Below are 18,006 nucleotides of genomic sequence, written 5' to 3'. Positions count from 1 at the left end.
ACAGAAAAATATGGAAATGAAAGACTAACATTCCATTCCTGAACTGCAACAGATTAATAGGGGAAAATATAAAAGAATGCAGAAGCTCTAAAATCATAATTTATGCTTTACCGTAATTCCAGGAATATTTACAAATTTTATGTGTACTATTAAGCCACAAAGGAAATCCTTAAAAATACAACAGAGTGAAAAGTGTATATATAGGTCCACGTTCCCTTTCTGCACAGCACACAAAAAGAGAAATGACAAAGTAACAGCAAAAATTAAACTTAAAAAAAAAAAGTCACTGAAATTTGAAAACTCTTCCAATAAATCTGTTTTCAAAAAATAATAGCCTTCCATCCAGGACTCTCAATTGTTTCATATTTTTAAGAAAAGGAACTTCCATTGAAAGCTCTTATAAGGTGTTTTTAGCCATTCCTCCCCCTGACATGCACAAATCACAAATTTTTTTACAAGTTTACCAAGTATACACTATATATTCAGCTTTGGGGCTGATTCAGTGTGATATGCAAAAGCAGAAAGGGTCCCCCACATTAAAGGAGTGTGTGACTGAGTTGAGGAGTTAGCAAAATCAAACAGCAGTCACCAAAATAATGTAAATATTATAGAAATTCAGAGAAAGAGGAGACCAAAGCAGGGAGAGAAGTCTTCTTTATGTGACTTCAGGTAGGACTCAAAGATAAAAGAGACTGGAGAATCCAGAGAAGAAATGGGGAAAACATTCTAGTAAAGAATACTACAACCATGAAGGTTAAAGAATGAAACAGTTAAATACTGACAGTTACAAGTTACTATAGTAGATACAGCCTAGGAAGAAATACACTCAAATACTAGACCAACCAAACTGTTTATGCTAAAAAATGAACTGCAATAAGATTTTAAGGCACAATGGCTGTGGTTGCCAGCTAAAGTTTGGAAAGATTCTCATCACTTTGAACATTCATTCAAATAGACTTCAACTTTGAGGTATATTTCATATCTCTCGAGAGAGTAACATTACCGATAAATAATGATCTTTATTTGCCATTTGGGAGACTGACCACAGCAGAGGTAAGATACTGGCCAGGCTTCCACAGCTACTTCATGCAATGAGAGGAAAACAGTTAATAGTAGAGAATTTGAAGAACATTATAACATGCACACATGTCACTATATTCTTATTTCACATTCCCATAGTCTAATCCACAAAAATTTAAATAATTAAACCAAAGGAACTCTCTCTAATCAAGAACGTCGTTGAAAGAAGGAAACAGATTCAGAATCGGTTTATAATAAACAAGGTAGAGAAGACTTGGGCTGCCAAGTAGATGGGAGTGGGAGGAAATAAAGCATCTTAGTTTCTGAGCAAAATGCTGTTATTAAGTATAATTGCATCAACTTGATTCAAATCCAGTATTTCTTATTCATTGAAAAGAAACATATTAAAATAGCAGCAATTTCCTTTACAAATAAACACACTCAGCCAAGGAAGCTTCCACCAAAAAGTTTAACTCTAAATGTAATAAAAAGCAGAAGCAAAATTATTTCACTGCTTCTAATTTCAAATAATAACTTCTAAACATAAATATGCTAGAGCTAAGTCAGTAAGAATCACTTTTAAAATTCTAATAAAAATTATACTGAAATTCTTTCGAACAGTCTAACTATATACTTTAATGCTAAACTACAGAAAAATAAGAAAAATCTTCCAACAAATAATTAAAAGTTATTGCTATAAATTAACTGTAGAAATCATTAATGGAAATATTTGCATTTAACTATTTATAATCCTGATCTTGAAAAAGCTATGAGACAGAGGAAGTTTCACTCACTGATACCTAAGTTTAGATGCGACAGACTACTTCTGAATAGAAACATCTTGATGCACATTATGGAAATTTGGTTTTTCACTGCTAATAATTTCAGTTATTTCTGGACCCTTGACTTATAAAAGATGCATCTGGACATCTGAACTATAAATTAACCATAAATATCTGCTGAGAAACATTATCTTTGAGCTTCTGAGTATAGGGACGCTTGAAATAGGCATGTCTCAGTAAATCATATATGTGTAAAATAAGTATTTCGACTAAATAGTCTCAATAGGTCTTTCTATCCATCACCTCCTATGCCCCACATACACACAAAAACCACAATGACTTCTTAGTATTTAAAACTGAAGGGCATGGGGATTATAAGCCAAGATGGGCCACATACCCACCAGTGTAGATCTGTCTTCTTGCACCTGAGCTGTCACTTGGGAGGCCAAAGAGAACAGCTCTTGGATGGATATATGGACTGCTGCAAGAATGACTCTCCCAGAAGAGAAATACTTGACGTTGCCCTGCTGGCAAGATGTTTTTCCTGTTCTAAATCCTCCTAAGTAAATCTGATTTAAAATGTCTGGGGAGTCTAAGTGTTAGGTTGAACTTAAAAGACTATCTGGTAGACGTTGTAAAAGCCAATCTCAAATTTTAAATTTTTCTTCAGATACGAAATAACCATAATTTGTGTTAAGTATGATGATATTTTCTCATAAAACATGAGAAAGCAACTTCTTTTTAAAATATTTGATGTTTTAAAAACACTGTTTCCATTTTCCCAATATTCAGGCTTAGATTAAATCAAATGATCTAAATAAGTAGAACTGAATAGATCTAGGGAATCTATAAAGCTTTATAGAAAGTTGTGTTTCTAGAGGCACCTGGCTGACTCAGTCAGTGGAGCACACGACTCTTGCTCCCAGAGCCGTGAGTTCCAGCCCCACATTGGGTATAAATATTATATAAAAGTAAAACCTTAAAAAAAAAAAAAAAAAAAAAAAGAGTTGGTTTCTACATATTCACTGAGATTTTCAATTCCTAAACATAATCCGAGATGCTAAAAGTTTGTCAGGCTCTTGCCTTTTATACTGACAACCTAGAAAAATTACACACTTATGTCTCATTTCTCTCCTTTTGATAAATTTTGTAAATTTAGGACATGTGTTTTTTCTTTCATTTTAAATGCATACTGGCCCAATTTATAATCTAAACTGTCTTAAACACAATCAGCAATTCTGCACCACTTGACATAATAAGGTCTGAAACAAGTTTCCATGTGTAGTACTCTCAGTCTAACAATAAATGCTCTCTAAATGGGACCCATCACATGCTTGAAGAAATCCTTTTCTATTTTAAAGAAAATAATCTATCAGGTAAACCATTTTCTTTAAATCTTTAATTTACAAATGATGTCTTCCTAGAGATACTAAATAAAAATGATTGAGGCAATTAAGGAATGCACTTGTTGTAATGAGTACTGCGTGATGTATGGAATTGTCAAATCACTATATTGTACGCCTGAAACTAATATAACTGTGTGTTAACTGCATGGGAATTAAAATAACATAAAAATGATTGATGGTGCTAAGTAAGACTTTTTTACATCCTTTTCCAATACAAATTATATTTTAAATTATTTCTATTGTTGACATCCACACTACAATGTCAATTGTCATTCTTCAGTAAAATCACTTGCTATTATTTCATAAAACTTCTACAGAATTCCTTGACTAAGATCAAAAAAAAAAAAAAAAAAAAACATTAAATCACTTACTGTAAACAGCCCACTCTTACTGCTACAGGAATGTGGGGAAGCTGAGTGGCCCACTTCAGCGTCACATCCTGATAAATATGTAACATGTGATTATGGTTTCCAATCAAAGTATTTATTGTTCCTTCAGAAACTGTATGTTGAAGACAGAAAAGAAGATAATAAGAAAACAGTTATCTGCAACAGTATATTAAATCACTTTTAAGGGATTTAGTATACAAATTAATTCTAATGTCTTGATGTTAATGCCTAAAGTAAAAAAGCATTTATTTTAGTAACACATTAGTTTTTAACTTCAAGCACGAATATCAAAAATTACACAATGATTTTACAGACTTGGGAACTAGAAGTAGATAGTAGCCAACACTTTTGCATTTTATCTAGAAAGTATGAATTTCATTAATATTTAACACCTTTAAGCTAATGATTTACCGAGCATTAGCCACAGATAAGTCATTCTATCGGACATTACTATATGCTTCATTCTGCTTTTAAGAGTCTGGTGTTCTTTTGGAAACATCTTGAACAGCCACATTTTGGAAAGCATAAATGTATATCTGAGGCCAATTCTCCAAGTCATTCTGTACAAAGTAAAATGACTGACAAAACCAAATGTGTGCTTTATATCAAACCTCTATTCAAACTCTGAAGTTAAAATTTCCATTACATGTTCTGTATAAAACTATTTTCCTAGATGTTTAAAATATATGCGTGTGAATTAGGCTTTTTCTGATGTATATCACTAGCCTTGACATATGGAAAAGATAAAAGAAAAATACTTCTACACACCTGAGCAATATGGGAGAAAACAACTTGGGCTACAATCAAGTTTCTTCATGAATCGAATCTGTCCGTTATCCTTAAGGCAAAAAAAGTTTCTCTCACCAAGAACAAAAACAGAAGATGCTGACTGATTGAAAGAGACAATACATATATCAAGGGCTTGCTCTCCAATATTTAAAGTCCAATCCACCTACAAAGAAAAGGCTAAAATCAATTTAGTTGCTAAAAACAAAGCATTTCAGTTACTTTCATATCAATACAATTAAGAAATTGCTTCGCAACAAAGCAGACAGAAAGATTGGCTAGTCTTCCCTTTTTTTTTTTTTTTTTTTGCGATAACCGTATTTCTGATATTTTATATACTCTAATAGGTTTTGTCCCATCTTTTGCCAGATGATATGAGCTATTCAGTGGTTCAAAAATACTCATAAATTTGGGGAGTGGGGCAGGGGAAAAAAAAGACTCATACAAATTTAACCAAGGAGGTGTAAGATGTGTAAAACAAAACTTGGGGCACCTGGGTGGCTCGGTAAAGCATCCGACTTCGGCTCGGGTCATGATCTTGTGGTTCATGGGTTCAAGCCCCACGTCGGGCTCTGTGCTGACAGCTCAGAGCCTGGAGCCTACTTTAGAATGTGTGTCTCCCCATCTCTCTGCCCCTCTCCTTCTGGTGCTCTCTCTCTGTCTCTCAATAATAAATAAATGGTAAAAAATAAATAAATAAAAAGATGTGTAAAACAAAAACTGAAAAAAATTGATAAAAGAAATTGAAAAACAAATAAATGGAAAGATATGCCATGTTCATCAATTAGAAGAATTACTATTATTAAAATGCCCATACTACCCTACCCAAAGTGATGTACAGATTCAAATCCCTATCAAAATTCCAATGGTATTTTTCAACAAAATAGAAAAAAAATCCTAAAATTCATACAGAACCACAAAAGACTCCAAATAGCCAAAGCAGTCTTGAGCAAAAAGAACAAAGCTGGAAGCATCAAATTTATTAAATTACCTGATTTTCAAATACACTACAAAGCTATACTTAACAAAATAGCACCGTGCTGGCATTAAAAAAAAAAAAAAAAAAAATCTAGACTAATGCAACAGAACAGAGCCCAGAAATAAATGCATTTACAATGAATTAATCTTCAACAAAGGTATCAAGAGCACATACTAAGGACAGTCTCTTTAATAAATGGTGTTGCGGTGGGGGAGGGGCACCTGGAGTGGGTGGCTCACTTGGTTGAAGATCTGACTCTTGATCTCTGCTCAGGTCATGATCTCATGGCTCATGAATCTGAGCTGCACATTGGGCTTGCTGCTGTCAGCTTGTCAGTGCAGCGCCAGCTTCAGATCCTCTGTCTCCCTCTGTCTACTCCTCCCTAGCTTGTGCTCTCCCAAAAATAAATAAATACTTTTTTTAAAAAATGGTATTGGGAAAACTTGATATTCACATGCAGAGGAATGAAATTGAACCCCTATCTCACACCATATACAAAAATCAACTAAAAAATGGATAAGGATTTAAACATAAGACCTCAATCTATAAAACCATTAGAAGAAAACATAAGGAAAAGCTTTTTGTCATTGTTTTAGGCAACAAATTTTTGGATATGACCCCAAAAGCACAGGCAACAAAAGTAAAAATAGACAAAAAGGATTGCATCAAGCTAAAAAGTTCCCGCACAGCAAAAGAAACAATTAACCAAGTAAAGAGATAATCTATGTAATGGTAGAAAATATTTGCAAACCATCTATCCAATAAGGGGTTAACACCTAAAAATACATAAGGAACTAGACAACTGAGTAGCAAATAAACAAACAGCCTGATTTAAAAATAGGCAAAGACTTGAACAGATTTCTCAAAAGAAGATATACAAATGGCCAACAATTATATGAAAAAATGCCCAACAACTAAATCATCAGGACATGCAAATCAAAACCACCACAATGAGATATCACCCCACACATGTTAGAATGCCTATCATTAAAAAGGTAAGAGATAACAAGTTTGTTGGCAAGGATGTAGAGAAAAGGGAACGCTTTTGCACTGTTGGTGGGAATATAAATTGGTACGGCTACTATGGAAAACAATAGGGAGATTTCTCAAAAAATTAAAAACTAGTATATGATCCAGCAATCCTACTTCTGGGCATATAGTCACAGGAAATGAAAACAGAATATTAAAGAGATAACTGCAATCCCATGTTCATTGCAGCATTATTCACAATAGCCACGATATAGAATCAACCAAATTGTCCATTGATGAACAAACGAATAAACAGAATGTGTGAGATATTCTATATAATATACTATATAATGTGTATAATATAATGGAATATTATTCAGTCTTCAAAAAGAAGAAAATCCTGCCATTTGTGACAAAATGGATGGACTTGGAAGGCATCATGCTAAGTGAAATAAGTCAGGCACAGAAAAACAGATACTACATGATCTCACTTATATGCAGAATCTAAAAACGACAAACTCAGGGGCACCTGGGTGGCTCAGTTAGATAAGCGCAGACTTCAGCTCAGGTCATGATCTCACAGTTCATGAGTTCGAACCCAACATCAGGGTCTATGCTGACAGCTTGGAGCTTGGAGCCTGCTTTGGATCCTATGTCTCCCTCTCTCTCTGCCCCTCCCCTGCTCACACCCTGTCTCTCTCTCTCTCTCTCAAAAATAAAATAAATACTTAAAAAAATATATTTGAAAGACAAGCTCATAAAAGCAGAGAGTATAATGGTGGTTGCCAGGGTCTGAGGGAAGACGTAAATGAGAAGATACTGAATGGTCAAAGGGTACAAAGTTTCAGTTACACAGAATGAATAAATTCTGGAGACTTCATGTACAGTCTAATGACTATAGTTATATTACTGTACTGTTTTGTACATATACTTGAAATTTGCTAAGATAGATCTTAAATGTTCTTACCATAAAAGAAAAAAAAGAGAACTATGTGAGGTGATAGATATGTTAATTAGCTTAATTGTGGTAATCATTTCACAATGTACATATATCAAAAGATCATAAATTTATATAATTTTTATTTGTCAATTATACCTCAATAAAGCTGGAGGCAGAAAAAAGACAGGCAGAGGATTGGGTGGGAGAATGCCCTATGCAAAGTGAGCTGGCTGTACAAAGATCCTATGACAGAAAAGGAGGGACCGTGCCTTGTTCAAAAAATAATAATAATACACATAAAGAAGTTATCTGCTTCACTGCAAAATTTCCATAAGAAAAATTTCCATATTGTGTTTACTTTACAAATCAAATTTAATAAGCAGTAAAACCTAACCAATATTTATGTAACTATAATGTTTTAACATAAAGACAACTTAAAAATCTATCAATCTATCTATCTATCTATCTATATACACACACACACACAGAGCAGCCAACAAGCTGACCCAGTTGCCCAGGCAGGACCCTCAACACCTTAAGAACTATACCAGGGTAACTCTATATCTCTGGAACACGGTCAATGTTCAAACAATGCTTCTTAAATTAATGAAGGAATGAATTTAAAGTTAACATACTTTTCAGAATTCAGTCCCCACTCAATTAATGCTTTTTAGTTGAAAAAAAAAAAAAAAGAGCAAAGGCATCAGCTGACAGACATATACTGAAAATGGCAGTAACAGTGAGATGGCTGCACAAAAGCATGTGGACAGAGAGCAAATAAGAGTGTCCTCAAAGTTAGGTTATAATCAACAAATAATGGATCAAAGAAGAGATATGAAAACTCACATTAAAGATACAAACAAATTTCTGGCCATCAAGATATCATTGAGATATTTATCTACTTTAAGTAGTAAAATGTCTGCAGAAAGTATGAAATCCAAATGGATTTTCTACAGGTTAAAAAAATATAAAAAAAATAAGATTATCTTGGATCTTAATCAGAATTCAACACCAAGAAATCATTTCATTACTGTTAAATTCAAGTGTAACTTACCTATATAAAAAGATTCCACTGTATACAAAACATAAATGTCAGTCCTGTGACAATCACATTTCTCATTACACTTTATTTTATTTTTTAATTTTTTTAAGTTTATTTATTTATTTTGAAAGAGAGAGAGACAGAGAGAGGTGGAGAAAGAAAGCAAGCATGGAAGGGGCAGAGAGAGAGGGAGAGAGAGAATCCCAAGCAGGCTCTGCACTGTCAGCACAGAGTCTGACACAGAACTTGATCTCACAAACCGTGAAATTATGACCTGAAATCAAGAGTCAGAAGTTTAACTGAATGAGCCACCCAGGCGCCCCTCATTGCATTTTAATAGGCTGGCATTCTAGCATTAAATATCACTACCTGTAACTTGGGCTGATGTGTCCCTGATTCTGAGATGATGATTCATTCAGGATTCAGGCAAATCAAGTTTCTGAGACTGCAGGATGTCATCTAGCCATTAAATTCTTTCAATTCACTAGGCATGAGCACCCCTCTCTGTGACCTCCCCTTAGAGAAATATACCACATTCTAAATGAATGAGTCTCAAAAAACACAGAAGTTTACTAAGAATAATAATTTTAAAGTTCTTCCACTTCCAGTCAAGAGAGAGTAATAGGAAAAGACTTTACCATCACACCTGAAACAACACAACATCGACAAAATATATGAAACAACAGCTTACAAGGCACTGAATATCAGACAACAAAGGACAGCAACCCTTTGAAGACCAAACAAATGAGGTGAGTAGTAGGACTGTTCCATCCGTGAAGGAGTTTTCAGGCCATGGAACAGGGCGGAGCAATGTAAGCAAGACCCAGCAAACTCCCTGAATTAAGGATATGGATGCTGGGAGTTCAGAGAAACTAGAGCAGCTGGAGTTCATAAGACAGCAAGCCAAAGGGGAGAAAGCAGCACAGGGACAGAACTTTGACATCTGTGAAGAATCCTCTCAAATATTCATCTGAGTACTTATCAGCACATTCATGTAAGAAAACTACCCAAAGCCAGGGAAAGAACTACCCAAAAGGATTAGAGGTAACAGTGCCCAGCATTCATACTGCCTGGAATACTGCCTGTGTTTGCTAGCCAGACTGGAACACCTCATAATTCAAAGGGAGCTGAGCAGGGCACTCAGAAGCATTTTGCCTAAGGAGTGGGGAATAAGTAGCCCCAGAATGAGCATTGCTCTGGTCCTATCTAAAAACCCAAAAGGATCAAACTGTCCAAGTATCTTAACTGTGTCCCAGGCCTAAGCTCAAGAAGAGTTCTAGGAATGCAAAAATATCCAGCACTCAAAAGTAAAATGACTATATTTGCCATCTAATAAAAAATCACCAGGTATGTAAAGAAATAAGAAAATATGATTTACAAAAAAGAGATAAATAAATCAACTGAAACTGACTCAAAACTGATGCAGGTGTTAGAATCAGAAAACAAGGACATTAAAACAATTATTATAACTATACTGTATTCTGTATCTTCAAAAAGTTAAGTAGAGACATGGAAGATGTAATAAAAAAAAAAAAAGCAAATTGAACTTATAAAGATGGAACCCATGGGAATTAATACCAGATTAGACATTATAGAAAAAGATTACTGGTCTTGAAAACATAGCAGTAGATGTCATCCAAAACAAAATAGAGAAAATAAAATCTGTGAGCTGTGGGACAACTTCAAGTATCCTAAATGCATGTGTAACTGGAGTCCCCAGAGAAGAGAAAGACAGAAGACAAAAAAAAAAAAAAAAAAAAATGTTTGAAGAATTAAGAGTCAAAAATTTTCTAATTTTCAAGGTGCCTGGGTAGCTTGGTCAGTTGAGCATCCTACTCTTGATTTCAGCTCATGTCATGATCCCAGGGTCATGGGATGGAGTCCCACATCAGGCTCTACATTGAGCATGGAGCCTGCTTGGGATTCTCTCCCTCTCCCTCTCTCCCTCTCTCTCTCTCTCTCTCTCTCTCTCGCCCTTTACCCCTCTCCCATTCATGCTCTCTTTCTCTCTCTTAAAACATTTTTTTCTAGGGGCGCCTGGGTGGCTCAGTCGGTTGAGCATCCAACTTCGGCCCAGGTCATGATCTCACGGTCCCTGGGTTCGAGCCCCGCATCGGGCTCTGTGCTGACAGCTCAGAGCCCGGAGCCTGTTTCGGATTCTGTGTCTCCCTCTCTCTCTGACCCTCCCCTGTTCATCTGCTCTGTCTCTCTCTGTCTCAAAAATAAATAAACATTAAAAAAAATTTTTTAAAAATTTTTTCTACTTTTCATGAAAACTATAAATTCACAGATGCAAGAAGCTCAACAAATCCTAAGCACAAAATAAAGAAAACTACACAAAGCACATCATAATCTAATTGCTTCAAAAAAGTGAAAAGAGAAAATCTGAATAGCAGCCACAGAAAATATATGATGAAGAAGCAAAGACAAGAATGTAGGCAGATTTCCCATGAGAAACAATGGAAGCAAGAAGACAGTGGAGCAACCTCTTAAAATACCAGGGAAGGAAATACCGTCAAACTAAAATCTTATGCCAAAAATATATTTTCAAACAAAAATGCAAAAATATTTTTTGAGACACAGAAAAACTGAAGGAATTCATTACCAGTGAACTCACATTGAAAGAAATGTGGTGGAAATATGGCCTCCATAAGTTAATGAAGAGTACCAGAAATGGTAACTGCATGGGTAAAAATATATTATTCTTTTCATTTAAATCACATTAAAAGATACTGAATATTTAAACAAAAAATAGTAACAATGTAATATTGAGTTTATACTATATGTAAAAATATAGCATATGACAATTAGCACAAAGGCTGAAAAACAGAAGTATGGCTCTTATATGTGAAATAGTATACTATCACCTGAGAGTAGATCATGGTAAGTTAAATATTGTAAACTCTAAAGCAACTCCTAACATGACAAAACAAAGAGTTGTGGCTAATAAGCCAACAAAGATAAAATGGAATCATAAAAAATACTGAATAACTCCAAAAGAAAGCTGAAAAACAGGAAAATGGAAATAAAAACAGATGGGACAAATAGAAAATGGCCAGACGACAAACTTAAACTTATCCATATTAATAATCACATGAAATGTATATGGTCTAAAACACAAATTAGAAAGCAGAGCATATCATACTAAACAAAAAAAGCAAGACTCAACTATGTGCTGCTTACAAGAAATGCATTTTCAGTACAAAGACACAAATTGGATAAAAGTAAAAATATGGAAACATATCAGAATAACACTAATTAAAAGAAGAATGTTATCAGAGCAAAAAGGTAACGAGGGTTATTTTCAAAAAGGTAAAGAGGGTTATGAAAAAGGGATATGTTCATCATGAGACATAACAATCCTAAATGCTTATGTACCTAATAAAAGAATTTCAAATAAATAAAGCAAAAAACTGATAAAAATGCAAGGAGAAACAGATAATCCACAATTACAGTCAGAGATTTCAATATCCCTGCCTGAATAATTGACAGAAATTAGTCAAAATATTAACAAGGATATAGAAAATTTCAACAACGCTATCATCCAATCTAACTGACATTTATAGAACACCCAAGAACAGAAAAAAAAAAAAAAAAAAAAAAAAGGACATTCTTTTCAGGTGCTCAATGAAGATTTACCAAGATAGATCATATTCTAGGTCATAAAACAAATCTCAAAAAATCTGAAAGAATTCCAAGTCATACAAAGTATTTCTCTGACCACAAAAGAAATAAATTAGAAATCAACAAGTAGTTAAGAGGTAGCTCTAACATAGTCAGCTTTTAACTGCCTTCCCACAACTACCTTATTAAAAGCATTCCACTGGATAAATTTTGTTTCTCTGCAATATACTTAATGTTCCATGGCATCACAGTCCTGCCAAGTGACTGTGGTGTAACGAAAGGAAGTTTTACTGCTATTTCTTACTCTATTCATTAATTAAAGGAGAATGGGAAAATCACTCATCTGTAATTGCTTTCAGAATACATTCTCAGTGCAAGGCACAGAGTAGTATCAATAAACATGTACAAATAAATGAGTAAAGGATATTCCAGACTAAATAAAAACTACGTGCAGAAGCCGTGAATCAAGAACAGCCATGGAATATTTAGAACAAGAGAAGACCGTGTGGCTGAAGTGCAGAATATATGGGACAAATGGAAGACAACTACTATTGAGGAGGAGGTCAAGGACAAATTGATCATCATTATCATTGTCATCTTCATCATCTAGACATCTTTGCTAAGTGCATTATATATATATTTCCAAAGGCAACACTGTAAAATAGGTATCGTCACCATTTTGCAACTAAGAAACTTAAGGCTTAGCATGGTTAATAAACTTGCTCAAAATTAGTAGTAAATACAACTCTCAAGATCTGACTCCAAAGTCTATCCTTTAACTATTATTAGTATGGTGCCTCCAAATTCTGTGAAAAAATATGCCATATTTGTATTTGTTGTGCTCTCTTGCACTTTTTACTAGTATTAAGAAAATGTTTTCATGTCATTCTTGCTTGGCTCTTCAAGTTGGCCTGCCTTCCTATCTTAATTTCTGTATCCTAATATAGAAAATTGATTTTCTCTAATATTTTTACTTCCTTGGTATTCTAAATTCCACATTATTTCTTCATGTAGTTTCTTTCATATGTGGCCATTTCAAATTCACTTTACTGTTTCCATCATAATTTTCAGTTCCTTCTGTTTTTCCTTCCTGTCGATGGTGGTTCTCCGGATAAAGAATTCCCAATCATCATTTATCCCCTAATTTTCATTAAACGGAGAATTTACCATTTACAATTTTTCCTCAAACTATTTTTCAAGTTACCAAACTTCCACCTTGTCATTAGGCCAATTTTATCTTTGTGGGCTGTGAATTTTTATCTTTTACTTATATATTTAATCACACGCCTACTAGTAGCAATATTTTTGCCTATTAAAGGTTTCTTTAAATTTTTCTCCTTTTGCTACATTAGTTTATAAACACTTCAGTTAAAAGCAACTCCATCTGGACATTTATAATTCTAGTAGTGCAACTCTATAATCTGAAAAATTATGGGGTGCTTCGGTGGCTCAGTCAGTTAAGCTCCCAACTCTCAATTTAGGCTCAAGTCATGATCTCAAAGTTCGTGAGTTCAAGCCCTCTGTTGGACTCTGAGCTGACAGAGGGGAGCCTGCTTGGGATTCTCTCTCTCTACCTCTCTCTCTCGCCCCTCCCTGTCTCACCCTCTCTCGCTCTCTCAAAATAAATAAACTTTCTGTACCTCCCTTACTCTCTCAGTCTTTCTCTCTCTCTCAAAATAAATAAACTTTGTTTTTAAATCTGATAAATTATGGGGGCGCCTGGGTGGCTCAGTCAGTTAAGCGTCCGACTTCGGCTCAGGTCATGATCTCGTGGTCCGTGAGTTCAAGCCCCGCGTCGGGCTCTGTGCTGACAGCTCAGAGCCTGGAGCCTGTTTCAGATTCTGTGTCTCCCTCTCTCTCTGCTCCTCCCCTGTACATGCTCTGTCTCTCTCTGTCTCAAAAATAAATAAACGTTAAAAAAAAAAAATTTTAATCTGATAAATTATGACACAGCCAGCATGTGTCTCCATTGCTCAATAATAGTCAACTGAATTTTTTCCCATTGATAGAATCATAACATAGAAAAGAAAAATAGCTAAAATAAATATTTTTAAAATTTTCTTCCCAGAATTTTTATTCTGAAGAAAATCTGTGATTAGATATAATATTACTGAAATTTTTATATATTAAAAAAGGCCTTACAACAAGTCTTTTTCCAGAACCAAGTTTTTGTTGTTCAGTCTCCTGTCTTTTATCTGCATCCGTTGCAAAAGCAAGCACCTGGTACCTGTTTGAAAGACATGAATAATTATAAATGATTTTACAGTTAAAAAGCATAAGTTATTTTAAACTTTAAAATCACATAATCTATAAACTTTACAAACTGCTTTTCTGGGGGGCACCTGGGTGGCTCACTGGGTTAAGCATCTGACTTCAGCTCAGGTCATGATATTGGTGGTTCGTGGGTTCAAGCCTGCTTTGGATTCTGTGTCTCCCTCTCTCTCTGTATCTCTCTCTCTCTGTCTCTCTCTCTCTCTCTCTCAAAATATATAAACATTAAAAAAAATTAATTGCTTTTTTCTTGGTTTTAAAAAACTGAAATTTAAGATCGAATTCTTCTTGAATGACACTGTGACATGAGACTATGTAAACCTGTCATGATAAAGAAATTATAACTATGTCCTAAAATTCAATATTGGGTAAAGAGCTCTGCCAACGGTCAAAGCATTTCCATTAGAATTTTATGTGACGAACAACAATAGCTAAGAAAGATCCGGCACCAAAACTTCACATAGAAAAAAATGTAAATAATGCAAAGCAGCCAGGTGTAGTAGAAACTGTTAATAGATATTCTATGGAACCCAGAAGACCGGAGTTTAACCCCCAGCTAAGCCACTTACTAGTTGGCGAATTAATTACTCCATGTCTTATCTTCCCCATCTATAAAATGGGAATAATAGTCTCTAACTCAAACATGGATAAAAGAATTTAAAAATAATTTAGTGCCTAGTACAGTAACTGGCATATATTAGGTGCCCAACAGATTGACAGACAGATACAGATTTACACATATATAAAGATCAATCACCTAGTAGTTTATTTGGTATGTAATAAGTTCTCAATAGGGAGCATTACAGACATTATGACTTTCTGTAAGTATTTTATAGCTTTTATTTCATTAGTAACATTTGGTTCAAAGCATTCTTTAAAACAATTTATACAGGGCACCTGGGTGGCTCAGTCAGTTAAGCATCAGACTCTTGATTTCGGCTCAGGTCATGATCTCACAATTCATTGAGTTTAAGCCTAACACTCAGCTTGGGATTCTATCTCTCCCCTCTCTCTCTGCCCCTACCCTGCTCACACTCTCTCTCAAAATAAATAAACTTTAAAAAAATTATAAATATCATTTGATCTGGAAATGATTAATTTAACAAATAAAATTTAAATTCCCTATTTCCCATAATATAATGTTATATTGTTAAAGTAATAATCCTACTCTAAATGAAGAAAGTTTAGGCTCACAAATTCCTTTCTTTCCTATGAATCAAAACTCTTACATTGTTCTTCCACAGCTAAGAGGAAAATCAGTAGATATATCTGGACGTCTCATACTGTCTAAGAGAAAGATATCTGAAAGTATAAAACTCAGGGCCCTGAATGAATAAAAGCAACATGGAATACCTAAATAGGCATTGAAATGTACACTGGTATCCAAATGTCATATACTAACTCTTAAACTATCTCAATCAGGAATACTTTGTAAAGAAAAAAAAGCCTTTACTTGCAGTTGGATGCAGAATGACTATGAATTAAGGCAGATCTTGCAAGGTATTTATGAAAATCAGTTCTATGGTTAATATGAAAGCTTAATGTATATGAATTTTACCAATTTAGCAAAGATATAGTAGTGATCCAATACATCTAATATATCTAAGCTCTGACAAGGAAAAAAACTATTATATGGTCTGTATCCATCAGTACCTCCCAAGTAGTTGTAGAGATTCATATACAAATAAGTACAATTCAGAGTGCCCTGTGCCAATAATAGAAGATATACACATAGTACCATGGGAACATGATGGCAGACACAAGTAATTGGAATGGAGGAAATATGTATGTTTTTGATATAGGTTCAGGAGAAGAAAGCTAGGTTTTAAAGAATGAGTGAAAACCCATCATACTGGTAAAGGAGTAAAGGCATTATGGCAAAGCCAACAGCACATGAAAAGGCATGCAGTAAAAGAGACATGAAAGGCCACGACAGGAGTTTAGGAGAGATGCATGGCAGGGAGGAATGAATCATGGGAAACGAGACAAAAAAGGTAGGAGGATAAAGATCTCAGCCTTGTAAAACCATGCTAAGAAATTCCATGGGCAGTTGCAGCAAATATGTCCATACCATTTGAGAGTGACCTGCAAAATCCCTAAGTCTCCAACAGTGCCAAATAATTAGACCTCACATTCCAACCTTCATATAGGATTGTTTTACTCTTCCCAGTTCACAGTATCAGAAATAGTATGCACTGGTGACTAAAACATCAGCCCAGACCTGGGCCTGCTATAGATCCAACCTCAGGCAATTAATTACATAGGCGGTTCATTTCCTGCACACACCAACCTACTAGAGGAAGATATGGATATTAATGAGATTGTCGTAAAAATCCAAAGCTTTTGAGCTGTTTGAAGCTTCTTATAGAACTACAAAGCATTATTATTTCATCCAGGAATAAGTGAGCCCCTAAAGTGGCCTCATTAACATCAAACAGCAGGCAGAGACACAGCCAAAATTGACTCCTGATTTCCAAATCCAGACCATTTCTCTTCCTGGAAGACAACTCACAAGAGCATTTTATTACTAAACGTAATTGACAGTAAATTTAGATGATGACAAACTTACAATACCATCTATTTTATAGTTCTTCCCTAAATCCTCTTTCTGTGACCAATAATGTACATGGAAACCTATTTCCAAAACCAAACAATTCCAGGCAGAATAGGAAATTTCAAAATAAAGAAAACATTTGGTGTGTTTTTTTCTTACCACTTGAATGTTCAGTGATAGAAGTTGAAGAATAAAATTCCCTTGTTGTGACTGCTGAGAGAATAATCAGGCACAGTGTAGTAAGATTTCACGAAAGAGTGTGTCCTATGTGTTTCTCAACAGAAAGGCACTAATCACAAATACATCAAGTCCAGATGAATGGTAGCACTTTTTGACCCAATAGCCACAAAGGCTTAGCAGATCCTGTGGAGCACCAATGACAAACTCAACCATATAATTTAGTGCTCTTCCATGCCACATCGTAAAAACCAGCAGCAAGTAACTAAAATATGGATTGAGGTGTCACAGAATACAAAAGTAAACCCTCCAAAATCATTTATTTTCAAATGAAACATATACCTCAAAGGTACCAGGAGATTTTGGAAACTTGATATTTAACCCAGAGAACTCTACTAGAAATGGAAGCTCCGGATACAGAGCATTACTAAATTCATTACAAACAGAACTAAAACATTCTTAGTCATGCCAGGAAGGATCACTTTAATTGAAAGATACCAGCAACAAAATAGAAACTTTCCTTACAACTTTTCACTCCTTCGTCAAGTTATGGTTAAACATCTACGTTTGGCAATGTACAATGCTAGGCATTACAGGAGTCACAAAATCCCTGCCATCAGCCCTGTCAATGAGAAAAAGAAGCAAATATGTAATATCAGTTAAAGTGTGATGACTACTTGTGGAAAGAGCAGAAAAACTACTCCGCGAATTGAGAAGGAGGTGTTACAGCTAGGTCAGGAAAGAAATGAAGAAGAGAGGGGAGGCTTACGGACACAATTTCCATATACAGAAAAGAAAGGAAAAACTTCAGAGTGTAGCGTGAGCAAAAGAGGAGAAAGAGAAAAGCCGTAAACATATCTGGAAAACAAACATTTCAATTTGGCCAGAGCCTAAGGCTAGTGAAGAATACAATATTCTTTCTACAATATTGCCAATTAAACTCTACAAGTACATTTTTTTAATATATGAAATTTATTGTTAAATTGGTTTCCATACAACACCCAGTGCTCATCCCAAAAGATGCCCTCTTCAATGCCCATCACCTACCCTTCCCTCCCTCCCCCCCC

At 34.9% G+C, this 18,006-nt stretch overlaps 1 protein-coding gene across 5 annotated transcripts in view; it reads right to left on the bottom strand.

Moving 5' to 3' along the window:
- Positions 1 to 18,006, bottom strand: part of BBS9 (Bardet-Biedl syndrome 9) — a 433,938-nt gene that overhangs the window by 299,856 nt on the left and 116,076 nt on the right. For all 5 annotated transcript variants that reach the window (XM_049641681.1, XM_049641676.1, XM_049641677.1 and 2 more), the window contains exons 7-9: positions 14,080 to 14,164; positions 4,366 to 4,549; positions 3,580 to 3,709 (exon numbers count right to left, since the gene is read on the bottom strand). In XM_049641681.1, the coding sequence (XP_049497638.1) occupies positions 3,580 to 3,709; positions 4,366 to 4,549; positions 14,080 to 14,164 (399 nt within the window). The remainder of the gene's footprint in view (positions 1 to 3,579; positions 3,710 to 4,365; positions 4,550 to 14,079; positions 14,165 to 18,006) is intronic.

This window comes from Panthera uncia, chromosome A2 (assembly GCF_023721935.1).
Source record: "Panthera uncia isolate 11264 chromosome A2, Puncia_PCG_1.0, whole genome shotgun sequence".
NCBI classification, from domain to species: Eukaryota; Metazoa; Chordata; class Mammalia; order Carnivora; family Felidae; genus Panthera; species Panthera uncia.
This window is presented reverse-complemented; position numbering and strand designations above follow the sequence as displayed.